This window comes from Octopus sinensis, linkage group LG4 (assembly GCF_006345805.1).
Source record: "Octopus sinensis linkage group LG4, ASM634580v1, whole genome shotgun sequence".
NCBI lineage: Eukaryota > Metazoa > Mollusca > Cephalopoda > Octopoda > Octopodidae > Octopus > Octopus sinensis.
The window spans coordinates 24,248,057-24,273,709 of record NC_043000.1 but is presented as its reverse complement, the minus strand read 5'-3'; the positions used below and the strand labels follow the sequence as shown (position 1 = coordinate 24,273,709).

The following is a 25,653-nucleotide window of genomic DNA, read 5'->3' as shown; positions in this document are numbered from 1 at the left end:
TAACCCTGTCACTAATTTGCTGTACTCTGCGAGCAAAGACAATATCATAGTTGCTAGGATACGAAGCTCTGAAATGAAACTTGATAATAATTGCTACTTCTTAGTTAAAAGCTACCTACAACTGAACAAATAACACGTTTCCTCTCTAGAATAGAGACTAAGTCAATAGATAAAGGCTAATGAATAAATATATATAAAATGGGGTGACAAATGTATAAAAAAAATTTTTGCATTATTTTTGTTTTTTAAATGTAAAGAAACCTGTTCACTCAATAATCTAATTTTAACCCCTTTTCCAAAGGCCAAATATTTATAATATAATAATAATAATAATAATAATAATAATAATAATGAAATTATTGTATACAGTGCTCAGGTGCACCACAACTTGTCAAAAAGTGCGATTAAAGTATATGCGATAATGTACAAATGTCTGGGAAGTGAACAGTGTATGAGTCAAATCCATGCTTGCGTGTGTATGGAGGGGAGAAAATTAGGTGTAGTGTTGGTGAATCTCAGGAAGCATGGAAGTTTTGAAGGACGCAGTGCTCCGACAACTAACAACTGATGCCGGCAGTTTGTTCCATGCTTCAGCAACTCTTAGCATGAAAAAATGTTTCCGAAAGTCATGGGAGCTGTGCTGTTTTCTGCCTTTGTAAACATGTCCACAGGTGTTAGACAGATCTCTTTGACAAGAGATTTCATGAAAAGAAGTCTATGCTTTTAACTGACTTCAACCAGTAAATGCAACTGTTGCAACATTAGCTGTAGTTCACTAGCTATTATTGGTTGAAAATGTCTTTTCCTATTTTTATATTGTTCTCCTTTTTCATCATTTATACATTTCAACCACCTCGTATATTTTTATTTATCTGTTTAGCTCTCAATAAATTTATGAATCTGACCATCAGCTGGATGTACAGTGACTTAACAAAAACTAATGATTAAGCATTATTTCCATTTATTTAATCAAATATGTATCAAAATATATCTGAATAGATTTTTTTTACTTTTTTAATCAGGAAAATTTTAAATTAGCCTAATGCAATTATTGACAGTATCAATAACATTGCATAATTTGAACTTCACTTAATCTAAGAACATTTAACATTAAACATGCATGTGTTTATAAAGACTAAAAAAGCATTAGACTCATAAAATATTCCTCGTTTTATGTTGAAAAAAATGTCTTACCTGCAATTAGAGAAGAAATATGACTAAATTGCTTCTTTTACAAAATCTTTATATACACATACACACACACACATAGGCACAGGTATGGCTTTATGGATGAGAAGTTTACTTCTCAATCACATGGTTTTGGGCTCAGTCCCATTGTATGGCACCTTGACCCATTCAAAAGCTTGTGAGTGGATTGGGTTGACTGAAACCAAAATGATCCCATTGTATGTATTTGCCACAACCTAAGTCTTACTTTTTGTACTTTGTTGGTTATAAATACACTTCAGTAATTAGTTAGCTAGACTATTGATTGGAATATCTATGTAGCATGCATTTTGTATTTCTCTCTCTTGCTTAATTTCAAATACTCATATACATATAAATGTATGTATATGCTGGAGCATGTTGATATAATCATCAAATTGTATTTTGCCTAATTAATCAAATAGTATTTTATTAAATATTTCCACTTCTCCTTCGCCCAACATCTAACGAACTCTCTTATTCTATTTTGTCAAATAGTCTCTGTTTTCTGTTATATACTCACTGTTTATATCAATCTGTATATGTTCTTTTCTTTCTTTTCTCAACTTTGTTCTGAGTAAAACTTGAGATTAATTAGTATTTACTAGATAATATTCACTGTATTTCAGTAAATATTCTCTATTAACAATATCTTTTGTTTAAAAAAAAATTCCCTTCATTTTGTTTTCCCTCGTTACAGATGATGCTTCCAGTACAACATCCACATCACAGCGGGTATGTTAAATTCAATACTTCTCCATTCCCCACTCTCACCCTCTCCCTTTTCTCTAAAATTCTGGTACTACTTAAAGTACCTGTCAAGAATTATGATAAAACACACAGGCCAAAACCTCTTTCTACTCATTGATGGAAGTTTCTATGGAGTTGAAAAGAGATGCAATGAATTATTGTGAAACAAGATAATGATTTGAGCAAATCAAGGATAACAATGGCCAAAACAGTTTAATGCCTTGTTCTTCTAATCCTGCAGAAATAAATTCTTCTCAGTTTTATATACTCATTGATTACTCCTTACATGGGTATAAGGACAGAAAGTTATAAGAGGAATTTAAGAAGTATAATTGATTCCTAGGATATTACTGGTATTATTTTATTAACATTAAAATAATAAAAACTCAAGTTAACTTCAGTGAAATTTGAACTCAGAACGTAAAGTGTTGTAGCTGAATACTAAAGTCTGCTCCCACTCCATATCACATTTCTTTATTCTATCATTAAGTATATTGTTGATAAAATATACATGCTATTGTTCTGTTCTTTGTAAATATCTTTATTAGTTCTAAGTTAATAGATCTGACGAAATGAGATTTTAAAGTCTCTTTTCAAAGAAAACTTCCAAAGTAAATTTTTTTGTTCTCCTCTCAGTTATCTTAGGAAGTCATAAATATCATAGTACCATTTTCAAAGACTTTTTTGCCAATTTATTTTTGTTCTTGTTAAACTTTGGCACTAATTTAAGATGTGTTTTGTAATCTTTTACCAAACAAATTACTTTTTCTCTGCCTTTCTCTTGAGATGTTTTCTTTCCACAAATCACTCATGGACCAATACCTAATTATTTATTTATTTTGTTACTTTAGAGTTCTGCTGGTTCAATGATAAATGCAATGGCATATCCTGCAATCAGTGAGAGTGACATCTCACACAGATCTGACCATTCTCCTTACCATCAACCAACAAATGAACGGTAAGTTAGCAATTCCCTGTATTATTTCTGTGTCTCTGTAATTTCCTGTCAATAATTCAAAGTTCATTTATATATCACTAATAAAATCATCATCATTATAAACGATAATGAAAACATCCACTTTCCATGCTAGCATGGGTTGAACGATTTGACTGAGGACTGGCAAACCAGATGGCTGCACCAGGCTCCAATCTGATCTGGCAGTGTTTCTACAGTTGGATGCTCTTCCTAACACCAACCACTGTGAGAGTGTAGTGGGTGCTTTTACGTGCCACTGGCACGAGGGCCAGTCAGGCAGTACTGGCAACGGTCACGCTCATATGATAGATTTATATATGAGCATTACTATAATTACCAAGAGATGTTACATACTGTATTTTAACCTGTATAAGGAACCCCTTAATTTTGGAGGCTTAAAATTTGGAAAAAAAGGTTTTGTAAGGGATTATAATACTATCCATGTATAAGAAACTCCCATATTTTTTTAACCTAATTTTTGACAAAAAAGGGTTCCTTATACATGCTAAAATACAGTAGATGTGTGTGCTTTTTTTAAACCTTCGTCGATTTAAAGGTTTGTTTTCTTAGATTACAAGGAATTATTCTATCAATAAATGTGAGTGATCATAATAAGAGTGTGAAAGAAATATTAAGGGAGAGAGAGAGAGATGATTAATTAGTAGATTGCCCTGAGTTCATCTACATCACAAGAAGATAAAAATAAAGATAAAGATGGAAACGGAGAGATAGAAATACAAAGATGAGTGAACAGAGAAATGAACAGGAGATGAGGAGAATAGCCAGAGAAAGTTGAGAGAAAATGATTGAGAGAAAGATTGAGATGGTATGGGAAAGATAGAAAAGCTTAGACAAAAATGACAAATGTGAAGGTGGTAAGCTCCTCTGTGCCGGTGGCACATAAAAAGCACCCACTACACTCATGGAGTGGTTGGCATTAGGAAGGGCATCCAGTGTAGAAACACTGCCAGATCAGACTGGAGCCTGGTGCAGCCTCCTGGCTTCCCAAACCCCGGTAGAACCGTCCAACCCATGCTAGCACGGAAAACGGACGTTAAACAATGATGATGATGATGACAATACAACAATTTTGAAATCTTCCATTGTTTAATTTTCTCCAGGTACAGCACAACACAACATGCTGAGCGTCCAAAAGATATGAGCAGACCACCTCGAATTCAAAATCACCAAGTAAGTTCATAATTATAATTACTTTATAATTAGAGGCTTTCTTTTAATTCCTTTTGTTTTTTCATAAAAGCGGTTTTGGAAAAGAATCTTGACAGCTTCCAGTCTAAAAATACTTTGTGTGTATGTATTTATTACTTTTATTTAAATTTCAGTGCTGTGTTCTTAGTATTTTTATGTTATTTATATTAAATTTCAGACTGCAGTCAGATTGAATTTTGAAAGAGCATGGATCATTTCATATATTTATGATTAAAACATTCATATATTTTTATGTGAGTGCTCAATACACACTAGAGTTAGGTAACTAATGTTGTGACAAGGAAGAAAACAGAGGTAGCAAACATGAGACTGGAAGAGTGACAGCCTGCATAAGAGAAAAAAGAAAGGGCTTAAAGCTGCCTCTTGTCTGTATATGTGTGTATGATAGAGGAAAGAAAGAGAGAGACAGAGAAGATGATTGAATTTCCATTAACGCTTTGAACTTGATGATATAAGAAACAAACAGCAGGATAGGTTGAGGTGGAAGAGGAAGAAGAAACAGACTGGGGTAAATGATACTAAAGGAGGGAAGAATGTGATAACATTTGGCTGTCGAGTATTTCTGCTTTTTATCATAATAGTAATTTGTGTGGAAGTTTAAAAAAAAACATAGTCCTCCAACAATGAATCGGTCCATTGATTCATACCAAATATGATAAAAGTACTTTACTGTGGGCTGTAAAATCTCAGGCAATGTGTGAAGCTATATTGTTAGTGCCTATGTACTAGGCTCCTCCATTATGTTGTTTCAGCTGTAAAGCTAAGAATATAAGACTTCCAAATATTCTTTTCTACTTTAGGCACAAGATTTCCAAATATTATCAGTGCAGACAAATTAGTACCAATCTCTGTAACAAATTTGACCCCCCATAAAGTCAAAAATATCCATGAGAAGGGAGCATTATAGTTTTTGTCTTTAATCTTAAAATAGGTCATGTTTGCCTTTTTTATAAATACTACCACATTGTCTGACAGTGATGGTGGTGATTGTTTAGCCCAAGGTCAGGTCTGGTTCAGCAGCACTGTGATCAAAAGCACATATTTATAAGATTGTGCTTATCTAATGAATCCTTAAAACAGGAGGATGGCCACTTTTTTTTTTCTTTTTAGAATATTTTAAAGACTACACTATCCAATGTGTCCTTCCTATTTTTAAAATAGGAAGATGTGATTTGGGGAGCACTTGACTGTTATTTCTAACAACTATGCAAAGGCTCCCTCATTGTCTTATCTTTAGGAGACATTTATGGTAATGATCTTCATTCCTGAACGTAGTGGATATATTTACAATGTTAGTGGCAAAGAGCATTAGGTGGAAACAGCAGTAAGGGTTAGAGAAAGGAATAGTGGAGACAGTTTTTCTGGTTTGATAGATGTTTGTTATTGTTTAGGCATGCAAGTAAAGGAATAAACGTGTCATTTTTCAATTTAACTTAGAATAAATTGAATGCCATGCAACAACCAAAATATGGTTTTTGTATAAATATTGTGTATGACCTGTGGCTATAACATACATTGTCTTAGCTTGGTTGATAACTTCTGACATAGGTACAAAGTCAGTATATATTATATTTACTTATGATGCAGATTATCCCTAGTTTCTTTAAATTTACTGTTCATTTTACTACCAATTAACTTGTATGAATGGGAAGCTCAAGAAGATATATCTTTTAATAAAAAAGTTTTTTTTTTAAATGAGGAACTCTTTAAGCAGTCATTTGACCTGCTAGAAAAAGCAGTCAAACCTCCCTTAAATCATACCCAACCATCTTTAAAAAATAACTGCAATGTCTTTCATTTTAGGCAAGCTTAGTCTAGGACTGGCCTGGGGCTTCGCAGTAACAATAAGTTCCTACCTAGGCATGGAAACAAATATTTGGCTGGGTTTACTTATTTTATCAATTCCTCAAAGATAAAATATGAAATAGTCCTCCCCCCTCCAGCAAGGTAAGAACTCAAACTATGGATGGATGAAACTAAATGTTTTGTAGCAATCCATCTGGATTTTGTTTTGTAGCAATACCTATTCCTTTACTACCCACAAGGGTTTAAACACAGAGAGAACAAACAAGGACAGACAAATGGATTAAGTTGATTATATCGACCCCAGTGCGTAACTGGTACTTATATAATTGACCCCGAAAGGATGAAAGGCAAAGTCAACCTCGGCGGAATTTGAACTCAGAACATAGTGGCAGACAAAATACTGCCAGGCATTTTGCCCGACATGCTAACGTTTCTGCCAGCTTGCCGCCTTAGCAATACCACTTTACAACCTTATTTATTTAACCACATTTTATTGAGCTGTAAAATCTGACAGAATGTCAAAAGCGATAAAATGTAGAATGTTATGTTTAAGCTGCCTCATTGACCTTGTAATTATTTATAAGGTGTTGTTGAACCAGAATCTCAAGTAGTAGCTACAAAACATGATTGCAAACATGAAACATATGTATCAATGGGTGATCAGAAGACATACAGATGTCCTTGACTCAGCAGAAGTTCTAATATGTTTTAGGTGTAGCTTGTGTGGTAAGAAGTTTGCTTCTCAACCGTATGGCTTCAGGTTCAGTCCCATTGTGTTGCACCCTGGGCAAGTGTCTTCTACTCTAATCACAGGCTGACCAAAGCCTTGTGAGTAAATTTGGTAGGTGGAAACTGAAAGAAGCTCATTGTGTGTGTTTGTCCCCTACCATTACCTGACAAACGGTGTTGGTCTGTTTACATCTCTGTAAATAAGCAATTTGGGAAAAGAGACTGGTTAAATAAACAACTAAAAATTCAAGGTGGGTGCCCCAAAATGGCCACAGTCTAATGACTGGAGCAAGTAAAAGATAAAAGATAAACATAAAAAATTTCTAATGAATGTCACTGTTAAGATGGCTAGTAGACTCAATCCAAACTTAATCTGTCATTTGGTTTAACACCATCTTTGGTGTGATCAGTAGAATTCAATTTGTTACAAGTTTTTGAACCAGGTGTCCAGGAAATAGCGGTAAATTCCTTCCACAGTCCAATAAAGCATTATTCAGATTAAGATCTCATCTAACTTATATTAACCTCAACCCTTTTGTATAGCTTACAAACACAGTTAAAACTTTTTTTATTAACCATCAAATTAGCAGTTAATTGTAGAGCTGTTTATCTGTCTAAATAAATATTCAGTAAGACAGACCTAAAATAGATCTTTCATGTAAAACATAGATTTGATATTCAAACAATTCTTTTCTATTTTTAACTACTTTCAATAGCAAGAGTAAACAAACTTGTTTTCAGATATAAAATTACTCAGGAAAAATATAAATAAATTAGAAATCTCTTAATAAAGAGTATTTTTAGGTTAATAAATTATACATTTTCATTACATGTCTAATAAAGAAGTAAGCAGTTTGGTTCTAGCAAAATATGTACAAAATATAGATTAAAGCAAATTTAGAATGTGACAAAATTTAGTTTTGTCTATCTTTTGTTTTAAAAGATTGTGTTAGCCTTGCTGAGTAAAGTGTCGATTTAACTTTCATTGAAAATAGTTTTGTTAAATATTGTACTTATTACGTATTTGTTTTGTTCTTGTATGAACTTTTCTCTCTTACTGAATATTTATCCTGATTTTCCTATTTGTTTTTTTAATTTAACCACAAGAAAGAGGATCGTAATATCAAACTATAGGTATATTTTTATCTCATAATTAATCAGTTTCTAATGAGTATTTCAACATTGCCAAATTATTTGTGAATGTAAGAATTTTTGACCAGGTTTCACTTTAAATCACTTTGTATTATTATATTTCATTAAAACTGCCTAAGTTTATATGAATTCATGAGATTTAATAACATTTGAATACATGAGTATAAAAATGAAAACTATATTGGTTACATGACATTCTAAGTGCCAACTACAATTCCATCATCACTATCTTCCTTGCTTGACATAGTTCATATTTCTAAAGCTAAGGTGTTGTGCCCTGCTTGCTTTACCATAGAGAAAGATTAAATGGAATCTCAGAGTATTGTCAACTAAACTATCATATCTTTCATCTGTTTATTCAAATCTTAACCTTGTGAAGTATAGCCTCTCTTATCTCACCTTTATCATCATCTGATAAACTTTTGATGAAACAAATTTTCAACAAAGATTTATGGTTGAAACAATTTCACTCTACCCTTTGTCATATTTCTGATGTCTAAACATCTAAACCTTGATCTGGTGATGTTTGGGGGCTCAACCAGACTGACTTAGTCTCAACACAGCCCTTTAAATATTATGAAAATTTTTCATTTTCAATTCTCATACACCAGCAGTAAATGAAATATTTTTCTTACAACATTATAGTAAGTGCTTGATAAAATATCATATCTTTTTTAATTACGTACTCTGGAAATTGTAGTTGTGATACCTGTGCCGGTGGCATGTTAAAAGCACCATCTGTATGTGGCCGATGCCAGCGCCGCCTTGACTGGCTTCCATGCTGGTGGCATGTAAAAAGCACCAACTGATCGTGGCCATTGCCAGTCTCCCCTGGCACTTGTGCCAGTGGCACGTAAAAGCACCCACTACACTCTCAGAGTGGTTGGCATTTGGAAGGGCATCCAGCTGTAGAAATACTGCCAGATCAGACTGGAGCCTAGTGCAGCCTCCTGGCTTCCCAGACCCTGGTCAAACCGTCCAACCCATGCCCGCATGGAAAGCAGACGTTAAATGATGATGATGATGATAACTCAACAAAGCACAGGTTTCAGGTTCAATATCACTGTGTGGCACTATAGATTCGAGCCAAAGCTGTGTGAACAGACTTGGTAGATGGAAATTAAAAGAAGCCGAATGTGTGGGTGAGGGTGGATGTGTGTGTCTCAACACCATGTAATAGTTATAAATGAATACCACAGTCATACATGCAATGTCCCCGACCCTTTGTCAGTCTTCTTTGAAAACTGGTGCAAGGAAGAACATCTGACCAAATCTGCCTTAGCAATTTCCATCTGATCCATGCAACCATGGAAAAGTGATAATTAAACTGATAATTATGATGATGAATTCATCTTTAATAAATTCATTTCATTTCGTTTCATTATAATCCTGTTTTTGTACAGAATTCTGATGTTTGCATGACCAACAAATAAGAATTATCTAAAAGCCATGCAACACTTTGTGGAATCACAAATTTCAAGTGAAATAGAAGTGGTGCTATCTTGTTTTAATGGACTCTCTCATTGTACAATTTTTTGTGATTCTTCAGTTTAATGACTTTTATTATTCTGGTTATCTTGAAAATGTTTCAGCAACTATGTTACTTTATTTAAAATGAAAAGATTATTACAAAACAGATATAGTTGTTATCATACAATTCAATAATCTACAGACACACACACAGACACATACTGATGTTTGCTTTATGTCAAGCTTTATTTAAAAATTGCTTAAGAATAAACTGAAGGATTACTCAATACTCTTTAGGAGAGTATATATTAATTTTTAGATGGAGCAGGCTGATGGAGACTTTGAGGTTTTGTGCTGCTCACCTTCATTAGGCTTAAACTTCAAAGTCACTGTCAACTTTTCCTTGTAAAAATTTATGATATATATAATATATATATATATATATATATATATATATATAATATATATATAATATATAATATATATAATATATAATATATATAATATATATACATATATATATATATATATATATATATATAATATATATACATATATATATATTATATATATATATATATATAATATATATACATATATATATATATATATATATATATTATATATATATATATATATATATATATATATATATACACACACAGGGGTTGGGCAAAATAATGGAAACACCTTAAAATTTCAAACAAATTCATTTAATATGGGGTAAGACCGCCTTTGGCAGTAATTACAGGCTTGAATTCTACAAGGTATGGACTCATACAAAGTTTGAATTGTTTCCAAAGGAATTTTGGTCCTTTCTTCAGCTAAAACAGTCTCCAGTTCTTGTAGTGATGATGGTGTAGGATTTCGACTCCTTACTTGTTTTTCTAAAATGCACCATAAATGTTCAATAATATTGGTATCTGGGGACTGTGGTGGCCAGATAAGATGTTCAACTTCACTAGAATGTTCCTTATGCCATTCAGTAACAGCTTTAGCTGTGTGAATTGGTGCATTATCATCCCGAAAGATTGCATTTCCCTCCGGAAACAGTTCTGCAACCATAGGATGAATTTGATTAGATAAAATGCTTAAATAGTCTTGACTATTAATTCTGCCATTGGGCTGGCAGATATCCAAGATATAGCCTGACCAGATCATCAGAGATCCTCCTCCATGTTTAATAGTTGGAAGAGGCAGTCTGGGTCAAATGCTTCATTTGGCTGTCTCCACACGTATACTAAGCTAAAGGATGACTTGGAGAAATTAACATTCTTCTACTTCTCTAGAGACCAATTCTGTAGGTTTTTACTCCACTCTAAATGCCGTGCAGCATTTGTTCTTGAAAGTAGTGATTTTCTGATTACAGTCCTCCCATGAAATATGGCTTTGTGCAACTCCTGGTGAACAGATTTTATGGAAACTAGGTTCTTGAGGTGCTCATTAAGCTCTGCAGTAATTTTGGGAGCTGTACTTTTGTGATCATTTCTAACAATTCACATAAGAGTCCAGCGGTCCCTATCTGAAAGTTTTGGCTTTCTTCCGGAGTTTTGTTTCGATGAGGAAGTTTTTCCCTCTTTCTCAAAGGCTGTCATTACTTTGGAGACAGTACTTCTTGATACATTTTGACTGTTTTCATTACACTAGTGCCTGCCATACAAGCACCAACAATTTGACCTCTTTGAAAGTCCAATAGATCAGTCATTTTAATGAATTTTAATTGCTTTTTCTGGTGATATCTGAAAAGAAACAGCAATTTTAGCAAAACATATTAAGCAACACTAATAATAAATCAAGAAACATAAAAATAAACAATCTTTTGATGGTTTTATAGATATTTCAAAGTTATGATGCTAAGGGTTTCCATTACTTTGTCCTACCCCTGTATATATATATATATTATATATATATATATATATATATATATATATATGTTTGGTGTATGTTTTTACCTTTTATTTTTAATTAACAGAAAGTTACAAAAGTGACTCAGGAGTTTTGTGTATGGCACTTACCAAAGTTTGGTAAGTGCCATGCACAAAACTCTCAGTCTTTTAAGTCACTTTTGCAACTTTTTGCGAATTAAAACAAAAAGATAAAAAGAAGTACATATTCATGTATTCAGTTCTGTTTCTCCTGTTTGGTTTATCAGGTCAATGTATTTATATATCTGTGTGTGTGTGTGCGTGTGCATGTACAGACATACTCGCAAAGGAGAGAATGTTGTTGGTTTACATGCTTAAACTGTAAAATGCACTAAACATATTTTTGATGAAGTATGCAATGTCTGTTGTATAATTAGCTGTGTACACATATGCATATTTACAAATGGGGACTTTTATACCAATTAATGAAAAAGTCAGCATTTTGTTTCAACTGGTGCTTAATCATATAAAAGTACTCTCAAACCCAAATAATAACTGGAATAATAAAATAATTCAGTTATGTATTTTACATTTATTTTGTTGACTGATATTCAAATTTATCTTAGTTTACAAACAGGAGCCAATGGAAATAAATATAAAATTGTCTTTCATCACATCAATGTTATCATTATCATCAACGTTACACCATTTTGTCTTCATCTTCACTATCATTCATGTCATAACCTTTATCTTTGCTGTGATAATCCTCATTTTATTTCTATAAATTTATTTTGATATTTGGTACCCTTTTGCGGTGAACTTTCACACCTGTTAATATTCAGTTTTCAAATGTTGCTGTTTTGTTAATTGAACATGAGAAGATAGCAACCGTTCTTTGGACTTCTATTTTAGCATGCTTTTCTCACCAACAAGAGAGAGGGATATCCAGTGTAAGGTAGGCGCCTGGATTTTAGTCCAAGAAGAAAACCTTATGACTCAGCTTCAACAGCATGCAGATTAGTTCTTACGTTGCGTAATTTGCGCATGGAAAAACATCAACTGCTTTCTATCCTTTACTTTCCTTGTTCCTGTTTTAATGTCAATCATTTTAAGAATCACTGATAAATCAAAAGTGATTTTGAATTTTAAAAAAACTAAATTCATCAATTTTTAAGAAATTACCAATATAATCTTTAATGTGGACAAACCATAAGCAACAAAGTCATTCTCTTAATTACATATGATTTCCCTGCGTTTAATATAAAATAGTTCTGTTACATAATAAAATAGTTATGTTACATAATAAAATTTAAAGGAAATAATTCATTCTTTATTTGTAATAATACAGGCTGTTTTGTTTTTGATATATTTCAACTAAATAATATTTATCAAAATTAAATTATTAAATTGGATTTTTTTTTCTTTGACATATCTTCAGTATTCTGTAAATATGAAAATGAAACTTACAGTAATTGAAACAAGATCTACATTAACCAGTCCAGGTTGTAGTGAATAATTTAATAAAAATAATTATTGTATCATTTAATTAACAATGTCCCTTGTGCTGGGAGATTTATGAAAACAATGCTTGAGAAAAAAAAACTAGTTTATGTAATAAAGAATCAATATAATTATTCAAAGTAATGGAATAATACCGTATTAGCAACCTGGTGAGAATTATCAGGTTTTTTAGAGAATAACATTTTGTTCATTTAAATTTTTTTTTTTATTTCACATTGAAACACAGGGAAGGAGAGTAGAAAGTTGTAATGTTCATGCCTTTTAAAAGTGTGTTAGGAAAAAAATAATTACAAACTAACTGAACTATAAAAAAAAGAAAAAGAAAAAACATAGATGGCCTAAATTAGTTTCAGTTTATAACTCATCAGTTAATTCTTTCTCTTGCATTCAACAGTCTAAAAGTCCTTTATTGTTTAGTTGTATTAATTACTGGTACAAATGTTTTCAAACTGGTTGGTCTCTGGTGGAAGCATTAGTTGTTTTTCAGCTAGACTGACTGAAAACAGCAAATATGTAATGACATTTTAGAGTACAGTAAATTAACTAAATTAAGCTGTTGTCAGCTTAATTAGCTGCAGCAATTCTTCATGCTAAAATTTTCCTGAAGAAATCATTCTGTTGTTACTTTTCTATTAACTTCAGTTAACAATAAAATTGCTAAGTGGACATCATACCTGAACTATGAGAATGTGAAAACTTGTAATATAGATTAAATATGCACATTTCTCAGCTGCTTCGGTGTAACCATACTCAGTGGTTCATTACATTATATAATATAATGTTAGAGGAGGACTTTTTTTATTTTCTTCTTGAGAACTATCCAACAAAATTTCATCTTAGAACATCTTTAGAAAATAAATACGAAAAAGCAGTTTAGTGGTATACTATTTCTGTCACTCAATATATAATAATAATAATAATAATAATAATAATGATGATGTTAACAATAACAAAACTTTCTAATTTAGGCACAAGATCTAAATTAGCATTTCTTCCCATGCCCTGATAATTCTGCCAGCTTGCCACCTTTTAATAATAATAATAATTATGAAGAATTACAGCAGTAATGATTTCTTCATATGTACACAGTGTTTTCAAATATGACAGTAAGCAATTGTTCTCAAAATGGTTTCAGAAGTTTTGCTTCACAGCCATGTAATTCTGGCTTCAATTCCACGGCATGTCATCTTGGTTAAGTGTCTTCTATTATGTGTTGACCAATTCTTTTCTCATTGGAAGACAGAAACTGCAAAAGGCCATCCATTTTACATATGATTCATAGACATGTACATACATGCACACACACACAGACACACTTATATATTTAACTCAGTTCCTCTCATCTTTCCTTACCCTCCCTCATCACCCCACCTAGAATCCTTACACCCTCTCTCTTCTCCTTCAATTATAGGGAGTCACTTTAGGCACTAAATTTATTTCCTTGAGCAAGATACGTTATTTCACGTTGCTCCAGTCCACTCAGCTGGCAAAAATGAGTTGTACCTGTATTTCAAAGGGCCAGCCATGTCACTCTGAATCTCCCTAAGAACTACATTAAGGGTACACATATCTGTGGAGCACTCGGCCACTTGCACACTAATTTTACAAGCAAGCTGTTCCATTGATTGTATCAGCTGGAACCCTCGTCGTCATAACCGACAGAGTACTCCTACATATGACACTAAACTAGAAAGCAAAACTCATGTTTTCTGAAGTATCTCTCACTAAAAATCTTCCATCAATGTTTGCAAGTTTATTACTGTGAATATTTCTATTTTCTGTTTTGTAGTTTTTGCACTGGTTTGGCAAGAGTTGACTCGGTCTGTGATCACATGTGAAACTGTAACAAATAAATCAATGAAACGGTTACAATAAAGTAGTGTTTCCCAACATTTATTACCCTTGCAGAACTCTTAAAACACACATTAAAATTACCATATTTAGCAGTGAATTGGTAGAGCGTCAAATAGAATATAAAAGAAAAACTCCCTTCTTGAGTTCCATCAACTCATAAGGGCCAGTTTCCTGATTTCCGTGGTTATATGTATTTACCCACCTGGATGGGACACCAGTCCATCACAGGTTTTCTCACTTTTGTCAGCTGTGTGGTCTGGAGCAACATGAAATGAAATGATTTGCTGAAGAACACAATGCATCACCCAGTCCAGGAATTGAAATCACAATCTTAAAAATCATGAGTCCAACACCTTAACCTCTAGGCCACACACCTCCACGTCAAATAGAATATCTTGTAATATTTGCTCCAACTCTCCCAATGTCACCCTTTCAAGGTCAATAGAAAAGTTCCAATCCAAGGTGGACTGTAAGAAAATTGGACTCAGTCATTTGTCATTATCTCCATGGGGACCAGCACTCACAAAGTGCTTTTTATGTGCCACCAGCACAGGTGCTATTCACACAACACAGTTATCAATCACATTGCTTCCATGAGGCCCAATGTTCGAAGATCATGCTTCATCACCTCATCCTGTGTCTCCTTGGGACTCCCTCTTCCACTGGTAGAGATCGGCACTTCTTCACACAGCTGTCCACATCCATATACATCACATGACCGTACCAACACAGTCATCTCTCTTGCACACCACATCTTATGCCTCTTGTGCCCAACTTTTCTCTCAAGACATTTACACTCTGTTGTACATACACACTGACATTACACATCCAGCAAAACATACTAGCTTCATTTCTTTCAAGCCTACGCATTTCCTCAGCCCATGTTTCACAATCATGTAGCATGGCTGTTTGTACACAGGCATCATACAATCTGCCTTTCACATTGAGGGAGAGGTCCTTTATTACCAACAAAGGTTGGGGCTCTCTGATTTGATCACCTAGGTAACGGAAGCTATGAACTACTTCTAGTTTTTCCCCCTAGCATTTGATGGAGTCCATTTTCTGTATATCTTTAATTGTACCTGTGCACAAAAATATCTTTATCAATCCTTTTCTTGAATTTGCATATGAATAGTCTATTTATCACAGAACTCCTAGCAACCTCTTGTGGAACATTAGGGTTCTGGTTGGAAAATGTTGCAGCAAAACATTAAAAGTAAATTTAATCAAACAAAAATGTTTTTATGATTGAGCAGTCAATGTTTCAAATGTTAAGGCAGCCACTGCATTGCATACCTTGGTAAAAGTACTTTGTTGAGGTTAGTTGTAGAATTGGTATCTAATTATAAAATGAATTGTTCCAATGGTGTGAAATGTTCATATTAACTAAAAAGAAAAAAAACAGAGAAAAACAAACAATGAAACTTCTTACTTATGCAAGAATGTAAAATACAAAGATGAATTCATTATTATTACATTGATATTCATTTATTTATGATTACTAAATTTACAATTACCAAAAACTTCATTAGAAAATTTGTTATTTATTAATCCAAATCCAAGTAATTTTTTGTTTTAAAATGTTAAATCAAAACAAAAATATATTTTGTATTGTATGATTAAAATTCATTAAATGTAAATTTAAATTTGGGAAAATTTGGAAAAGACAAAATAAAAGCTTTAAAGTTTTTAGAATTCCAGTAAATCTATAAAGATTTTATACTTTGGCACATCTTACCTTAATTCCAAATCCACAATTCCAAATTCTAAAACTATTCTAATACACAACTTTTAAATCACACCAATTCAGACAAAAGTGATTCTCAAAACTTGTTAAACACAATCTATCCATATTTTATTTTCTTTCAATTTTTTCTCAAAAATCATCAAAATATTTTACATAGGATTTTTTTTTCTTCCTACCCTTGTACCCTTTGTCTAGTTGGTCTGTTATTTTAATATGTTTCGTGAAATTTTATTGCGTTGTTTTACTATATTTTCATAGTTGTATCAAATGTTTAGACGTAACTATTGCGTATTTGTGTTTTATTTTATTGTTGTCTTTTTAAAGGTATTTTACGTTATTTTTATTATTGTTGTTGTTGTCATAAATCTTTTACATTTCTCTTTCAAACTTATTTTCTTTTAATCATTTTCTAAAATAAAAATTACTTTAATAACTTTGTTTCTCATTAATAATTTATTTATTATTGTATTATTATTATTATTAATTTTACATCAGTGTATTCAATAAATACTTTTTTTTTTACATATTTTTAATATTTTTGCACTAAAGAATCTATCATCCACTTTTCATGTATTCTAATTTTCTACCTACAAAAGCACGTTTCACATTTTCTTCAATTTAAATTTCTTTGTATTGCTATTGTAAATATTTTATCCTCTCTACCATATTCCACCTTTTCCTCTTCCTCCTCCTTTTATTCCACTTACTGCACCTCAGTAACTGTCTTAACTTTTGCTGCACTGTAGCTATCGCCTAAATTTCAAGCTCTATAAATATGATTATTTTATTTGTCTTTCTCCATATTTTCATTATAAATTCTGTTACTTTCATTTTGGATCAACTCTGATAGCCACTCTCTCGTTGTTTTATGACATTCATCTTCATCTCACTTTTTTTCTTATCATATTATGTTTAGTGCCTCATATATTGCCAGGGTTTTATGTTAGTTTTTACCCATGATTGACACTTTGATTCAAGCAGAAAACAATCATTTTTCTAACATTCAGTAATTTAAAAGATTCTTTTCAATAATTTTTTTACATAGTAAATTTTCTCTGGACTTCCTTCTTTCAGTTTTATTCATTTATTTATTTCAAAATAATTCAGTAAAGACAATCATATTCACAACCTATTTATCATGCATGCAATATAAAGTCCACCACAATTATTAATTTAATAATATCAATTGTATTATTTAATAATGGAATTGTATTTGTATGGCAGAAGACTTGATCTGGAGAACGTGTTGAAACTAAAGTAGCTGCATTACAAATGAGCTATTTATTATGCAAAAAAAGTTGTTAAATTCACTTTTATTTTAGAATAATTTCATGAGGTGTCAAACCTTCTGTTGTGAAACTATAACCTGGTCACTTACACCATTCTATAATGAAACTGTGTCAGTGACCAAGCTGCAGTTGTGATTTGAAAATTTTGATATCTCATTACATAAATATAAAATGCGTTTAATAGCATTATGTTTTATTAAATGGTTCTTCCATGATGTAGTTGCTATTTAATCATGATGATCATTATATCATTGACACGTTAATCTCCTGTAAACATTTATATGACACAAATTTCAAGTTTAAACCTCAACAATAACCGATGCATCACTTCTCACTATTTGCCAATGTTGTTCTCTTTATATGAAATCTTTGCAAAAACGTTTCAGTGTTCTATGCGTTAAAGTAGTAGATTGCCAAAATCATTATACTGTTGGACAAAATGCTATGCAATATTAAGTTCTGGCAATTTACAATCTGAGTTCAAACTCTGCCGAGATCTTTTTTTTTATTATTCTTCTGGTGTCAATAAATTCCAGTTTTGTACTGGGATACATGTGTCTCCCAAGCTGAGAATCCTTATTAAATCTTCTCAGTTTTGCTTTACACTTTAAAGCTAGATGTGGATGTAGACCCCTGTGGTCAATAATACTGACATGAGGGAAAATGGACCCCAGGAATTCTTAAATTTGAAAAAACATGAAGTTAGAAAAATACCATACAAATCCTGTAAACAGCAGGATATATGACACGTCCATTATCATGCCTAACACAAGTCAACAGATCTGTGACATTATTAACAAAGTTTTCATATATTCATCAAACAATGTGCTAAAAGATGTCTTGCAAACAACTTGCACATGCAAGTGCTACCAGTCAAAAACTCCGCATACCGGAAGCCAGCAAGTGTATGGGGTCGTGTTTCAGGGCCTACCTCTCGACGGCATCAATGCATACCGGCCCCCTCACTGATATGAGACCCCGCTTGCTAGATCAGCTGGTTATCAAATAAAGCTCAATATTCTTCTAGCCATCGCTCATCGTCTCTTTTTAACCAAATCCAGTGGCTAGCCTTCTCCACTGTAGTTTGGATATCGGTCATGGTGGTATTGACTTAACAATGAGTTAGGCCTAACGATAAGAACAGTCTAAAAGAATTTAGTTGATCATTAGTCAGATTGTACAATGAAAGAAATAGGAATTCATCATTTCATTGTTAGGATCACATCATCCCTTGATTCCTTCCTGACTGGTTTATCATTAATAATCTGGTTTTTCAACAGGAGTGTTTCAGCCAATTTGCTGTTTTACACTTTATCTCTTGTCACTTGCAGTCATCCCAGGAAAATGAAGAAGAAATCTACTCAGTGGAGCTGCACCGAGGAACTCGTGGTTTTGGCTTCTCAATACGTGGTGGCCGGGAGTTTAATAACATGCCTTTATACGTCCTCCGAATTGCTGATGGAGGAACGGCTGATTTAGACAGCAATCTCAGGGTTAGATCAAAATACTTACTTTCCGATATCTAAACCAATTAATTTCTTTTATTATTATTTCTAATCCGATTATGAACATACTGAAAAATATTATCTTCCGTTAATTCTACATTCTAACTTACTTTTTTGCTTATCATTTAATTCTTTGTTAGAAATAATTACACTTCAGAATTTTTATTTTCTTCTTATTTAAAGAAATTAGAATACTTGAAAATTACTTTCATGATGAGGTTTTTTTCTGCGCTTTAGTAGTATCGTCTACCATACCTGTATGTTTAACAACCCATACACACATATCACTCTGATTAGCAACAGAAATGCAGTTACAGGGCTTTAGACTTTAAAACAGGCAAAATGACGGCAGTAGATTTCATGCCTTTTTGTAAATATATTTTGGTCATCGATGTACTTGAAAGCAGTGATAGAAGTGTGCTGATTAATTGGTTTAAATTTGTTCTAATTAACCAGTCAAACATGTTAAAAATAAGAGCTCATTTGAGCCAATTTTGGTGACTAGGGAAATTAAGTCATGGAAATTTAGATACAAAAGAAAATTAAATAAAATTACACTTGCAGTAAATAAACTGTTGCTCATCTCATTTGCACTACATGACTAGAAAGTTCAACTTGATAGTTAGTGTAATGGCCAGCAGCCTTTACATACTCTAGCAATTGTTATGAAATGTATAGTAAGAATTTTCTAATATATTTCATTGTTTTTAATGGTCCTAATATACCTTCTGAATACATTGGACTTCAAACAACATTGTAAATATTTATTGTTGCTTGTTGATAATGTATGTACAGAATGAGGTTCCATTCTTAGTTAGTGAACTAATAAAAGTTAAAAACATGGGCTACTATTTCTAGCATGTTTTTCTATGAAATATTTTCATTGGAAATAACTTCACTAACACTGGTTTAAATCCGACAATTCAGTAATTAGAAAGGATTATTTTAAAATAGTTTATTTCATAGTTTTATATTTAGTATCAGTGAATCTTATAAGGTAAAATGTTACTCGCTATAAAAATTAGAGTATCTTTATTTCCAATTTTCTTTACTCTCATAGATGAGACGTTTATCTAATTTTCAAACTATACATTTTAACTACCAAAATTGCTACTATGTCGACACCTCTGTATCTGTGTAGGCTTGGTTTTCATTGTGTTTTGATTTAAGTGACTGTACTTTCTCTGTATTTTAGTTGTCACCGTTTCATCAATATACTTTCAATAGAAAGAATGAAATTATTCCGTTTCTTATATGCCATACCAAATTGTCATTATGTAAATAGCTTGGTTAAAATGATTTCTCCCTGTGTAGAAGCTGTTAGAGGAGAGAGAATGAGAAAAGAGGAATTTAGCATGCCGAGCTCAGTTCTCTGCCCACTTGTAGTTATTATAGTACTTTAAGCATTAACAGAGGAGTTTTAAATCAATTGACCGTCGGAACTCCTGTTTACTAATAACGTATTTCTCATACATGTATCAAAGATTTAGAGACATTCCAAATATGGAAGCAAACCCTAGAATGGAGAGCTCTCCAAGTAAATCTAACAAAATGTTTTCGTTTGCAAGAAAGAAAGCAAAGTCATCTCAGAAATGGCCATGTTCAGTATGCAGATAAGGAGTAGGAAGTAATTCCATATGGTGTACCCAGCATAAACTATGGATACACAAAAAGTGTAGTGGGATCAGAGTAGGCTGGGGAAAAAGGAAGACTTCATATGTGACAAACGTGTAAGAGTAGTTTACAGGAAAAAACTGGTGAAATAAATTCTTTCAAATGCTCAGAAGGTTCTGTAGAAGTTGTCAGCAGTTTCTCTTATTTTACTCTACAGTAGAGGTCAATGCTCTGAAAGAATAGGAAACAGTAAAATTGGGTGGAAGAAGTTTAGGAAGTTATTACCTTTGCTGGCAACAAAAGGATTCTCTCTTTGAGTATGAGAAGATTTGTAGCATGTATGATGCATGTGTGAGAAGTTTGCTGTTATATGATAGCAAAAAATGGACATTAAATGCCAAGGATGGAAAGAGATGAAATGAGAAAGCTTCACTGGATATGTATTGATAAACATGTCAAGTACATCAACATAAAAAAATCAAATGGAAATTGTAGTTGTGATACCTGTGGCAGTGGCACATATAAAGCACCATCCAAACATGGCTGATGCCAGCGCTGCCTTGACTGGCTTCCATGCCGGTGGCATGTAAAAAGCACCAACTGATCGTAGCCGTTACCAGCCTCCCCTGGCACATAAAAAGCACCCACTACACTCACGGAGTGGTTGGCGTTAGGAAGGGCATCCAGCTGTAGAAACACTGCCAGATCAGACTGGAGCCTGGTGCAGCCTCCTGGCTTCCCAGACACCGTCGAACCGTCCAATATGGAAAACAGACGTTAAATGATGATGATGATGAACATGTATGAATTGTGAAGCACAAATGAGCCAAGACAAAATCAGTCTGCAAGAGGGAATACTGCACTTGGAGGATGACAACTACCATGAGAGCCACATCAAAGGAATGTGTGGGAGAAGATAACATGACAAGAAATGGTGAAAGCTAATCTCAGAATGTTGAACCTCACAAAGGATATGTTGATTGACCATAATAAATAATGAGATGGTGTGTCCAATCTATAAAAGCATAGAAAAATATTCATGATTAATCATAGATATTGCTGTTTCCTACGACCTCACCATATGTTTTGTGCATGGTAACAACCTAAATGTTAAAACCAGTGGTGTGTGTGTGTGTGCATAGTGTATTTACTTGTGTATAAGTCACACAGTTTTGTTCTTGATTTTAACTAAGAAAACTGGGATGCAACTTATACATAGGATAAAGCTAAAAATTATGAAGGAGAAAAAGTAAGAAGCTACGTTTATATATTTGTTTTGTGAGATTCTTGATGTGAAATCATGTGTTGAAACAGATGTTGTTGTATTTCGGAATGGTCATTTTGCCAGTTTAGCCAATAAAAACACACATGCTATATATTTGGTGTTAATTTGCTTCAGCTTTATTTAACTAAATACAACAACAAGAAAAAATAATAATAATAATAATCATAAGTAGGTGTAAACACATGAACAAAATAAACAAAAATAAAATATACAAAAACAAATTATACATCCGTGTATAAACAGGAGATACAAATATTACAGGCACCCCCCCCACACACACACACTAACTAAACATAGACACACATAAAGGTATATGCATGCACAAATGAAGACACATACAAAAGGAATACAAAATACAAAATGGCTGACCGTTAGAAAGGAGAGACACACAAACAAGACAGAAGAAAGCAAAGGACCACTGATGCGGTCACAAGAGTGTGACGAAAGAACTCTGGCTGAAATAAGATTAAGATTAATGTAAAAAATAAATAAAGCTGAAGCAAATTAACACCAAATATATAGTGCATGTGTTTTTATTTGCTAAACTGGCAAAATGACCATTCCGAAATACAACAACGTTTGTAAGAAACCTTAACAGTAAACTAAGGATGGACCTTACACACAAGTAAATACAGAATATATCTGCGTTTGTGATGTGGAAAATGAGTAAAAAAACGAGTTTGTGAAGAAGTCTATTTTTCACATGCATGGAATTTTTTTAAGAATATAGATGCTTTGTGGAAAAATGTTGGAAAGAAAGTACCTTCTCTCGTTCTTGGATTGAGAGATGTCCCACTTGAGGGTAGATTTTTTTTTTCTTTTCCTCTTTATTTCTTTTGTGTGTTGTCTTAGATGTCTTCTCTTTGTTGTTTTATCAATAAATACTTCACTATTCTTGCTTGCTCTGTTAGTAAATATTTCAATGTCTTTGTTATTTTGTCTTAGCAAATCATTGCATATCCTTGTAATTTGTCACGGCAGTTGCTAAGTCATTTTGATGAAATATAGAACCATAATTTTCTGTATTGTCACTCCAACTCCCTCAGGTTTAAATTTTGCCAGTGCTGATGTTACCTTTCACTCTTCCAGGGACAATAAAGTGCCAGCTAGGTACTGAGTCAATTTAATCAACTGCATTCCTTCTTCAGAAATACAGCCATTTTTTTTTTGCTAACATTAGAAAGTGTCATTGAAACAAGTTTTAAATTATTGTTATTGTTATTATTGTTTCAGGTTGGTGATCAGATATTGGAGATCAATGGATATAATACCAATAATATTACACACCAAGAAGCTATTGATATCATTCAAAATGGAGGCAATTCTGTACAGATGTTAGTTAAGAGGACTGGTAAACCACCGCCTAGTTTTGGTAAGCCACTTTTACAATATAATTAACTTGCTGGTTAACTCTTGACAAATTTTATTTAGAAGGAAAAAAAAATGTTATAAAGGTGTGTGCAATTATGTTTAATATTTTCAAGTCCTTCACTGCAGAAACAGAATTTCAGGAGGCTGCAATTCTAGAAAGGAAGGGTTTAACAAAGTTTGATCAGGGGAACACAGGTGGAAAAAGTGGTAGACACATTGACAAGAAGTAGTTTGTAGTTTGTTATTTGAGAGTAGCTGAAGCTCTTACAGTTGTGATCGAAAATAATAATAATAATAGTTGTGGTGTGTTGGTAAATGAATGTTGGCCAATCACCTAAATGACCTTTTTTTTTTTACCAGACATTTACATTGGCCATAGTTGACATTGTTGTACAGTATGACATTTTTAAGGTTAAGATTTGTTGTTAAAAAAAAAGTAATCAAAAGGAAATTCTAAATTAAAGTATCCTTATCGTCATTATTATTTAGCATCCGTTGTCCATGCTTGGCAGGGGTTGGATGGTTTGACCAGGGCTGCACCAGATCCTAGTCTGATTTGGCATGGTTTCTAACACCAACCACTCCAGGAGTGTAATGAGTACTTTTACATGCCACCAGCATGGGTGCCATTTGTGTGACACCAGTATCTGCCATGACTGCTGTCTTACTTGGCTTGATGGGTCTTCTTCTCAAGCACAACATAATGCCAAAGGTCTCGGTCATTCATCATTGCTTCTGTGAGTCAGTCCCAACATTCGAAAGGAGCTTTTTGTGCTACCGGCATCAGCCTCTTTGCCTCCATGAGGCCCAAAGGTGCTTTTTATATGCCACCAGTATGGGTGCCAGTTCTGTGACATCAATATCAGCCACAACTGTGATTTCACTTGGCTTGATGGGTCTTCTCAAGCGCTGCATATTGCCAAAGATTTTGGTAACTAGTCATTTCCTCTGTGAGGTCCAAAGTTCATGCTTCATCACCTCTTCCCATGTCCTCCTGGGTCTACCTCTACCACAGCTTCCCTCCAGTTAGAAATTGGCACTTCTTTACACAGCTGTCCTCACCCATGCACATCATATGACCATACAAACGCAGTCATCTCCCTTGCACACCACATCCGATGCCTCTTATGCCCAACTTCTCTGTCAAGATGCTTACACTCTGTCATACATGCACACTGACATTGCACATTCGGCAAAGCATACTGGCTTCATTTCTTTCAAGCCTACACAACCCATGTTTCACCGCTCTGTAATATAGCTGTTCACACACAGGCATCATAACTCTGCCTTTCACTCTGAAGGAGAGGCCCTTTGCTGCCAGCAGAGGCAGGAGATCTCTGAACTTTGCCTAGTCTATTCTTATTCTCACAGCTACACTCTCGGAGCATCCACCTCCTCTACTAACTTGGTTACCCAGATAATGGAAGTTATCTGCTACCTCTAGCTTACCCCGCTGGCATTTGATGGAGTCTATTTTCTGTACATCTTCATTGTTTATTGTACACGTGCATCTTCCACACACAAAAGCTATTTTCCCTATTAACCTTCGTCTGATATTGCTGCACCTCTTATGTGTCCATAGCTTACGCTAGGTACATCTTATGGAGTTTCTGCCTACACCTTTTCTACAGATAAAACAGGGCCATCTACCTGAAGGAATTTATAATTTGTCTGCCCTCCTACTTACTAAGACTTTGGTTTTTGCTAGATTAACTCAAATGCCCTTCAATTCTAGACCTTGCTTACATATCTGAAACTTCTCTAGTTCTGGTAGTAATTCAGCTATAAGAACAAGGTCGTCAGCATAGAGGAGCTCCTAGGGGCAGCCTGCCTTAAATTCCTGTTACTGCTTGGCGGTCTATGATGAACAAGAAGGGTCTGAGGACTGATCCTTGATGAACCGCTACTTCTACCCTGTACTTGTTGCCAACCCTCACCTTACTGATAGATAAGGGATCGAGGGACCTTGTCAAAGGCTTTCTTCAAGTCAACAAGTGCCAAGTATAGAGGTTTGTCTTTGGCTATGTATTTCTCTTGCAACTGCCTTACCGGAAATATAGCATCACTGGTGCTTCTCTCTGACACAAAACCAAACTGCATTTCAACTAAACTCTCTCCCTAATAACTTTCATCACCTGACCCAACAATTTGATACTTCTGAAATTATTCCTATCTAAGGAATCACCTTTATGAGCTACTACTAGGTTCTTGCTGTGAAGACATATATCTAGGCAGGTTTTTTATAATATCCTGTGTCTCCAATCTTCCGGTTGTGAGCCATGT

The 25,653-nt window shown here is 33.6% G+C and overlaps 2 protein-coding genes across 11 annotated transcripts in view; one reads left to right on the top strand and one right to left on the bottom strand.

Moving 5' to 3' along the window:
• Positions 1-25,653, top strand: part of LOC115211129 (membrane-associated guanylate kinase, WW and PDZ domain-containing protein 1) — a 777,470-nt gene that overhangs the window by 751,272 nt on the left and 545 nt on the right. For 8 of the 10 annotated variants that reach the window (XM_036501922.1, XM_036501921.1, XM_036501919.1 and 5 more), the window contains 5 exons: positions 1,907-1,941; positions 2,808-2,914; positions 4,054-4,123; positions 18,927-19,088; positions 23,233-23,371. In XM_036501922.1, coding sequence (XP_036357815.1) covers positions 1,907-1,941; positions 2,808-2,914; positions 4,054-4,123; positions 18,927-19,088; positions 23,233-23,371 — 513 coding nt within the window. Of the gene's footprint in view, positions 1-1,906; positions 1,942-2,807; positions 2,915-4,053; positions 4,124-12,096; positions 12,140-18,926; positions 19,089-23,232; positions 23,372-25,653 lie in introns of those variants that run through there. The other 2 variants (XM_036501926.1, XM_036501925.1) reach the window with 2 other exon arrangements.
• Positions 15,576-25,653, bottom strand: part of LOC115211131 (deaminated glutathione amidase) — a 69,049-nt gene continuing 58,971 nt past the window's right edge. The window contains exon 12 of the mRNA XM_029780075.2: positions 15,576-15,945. The gene's annotated coding sequence lies outside the window, so the exon portion shown is untranslated. The remainder of the gene's footprint in view (positions 15,946-25,653) is intronic.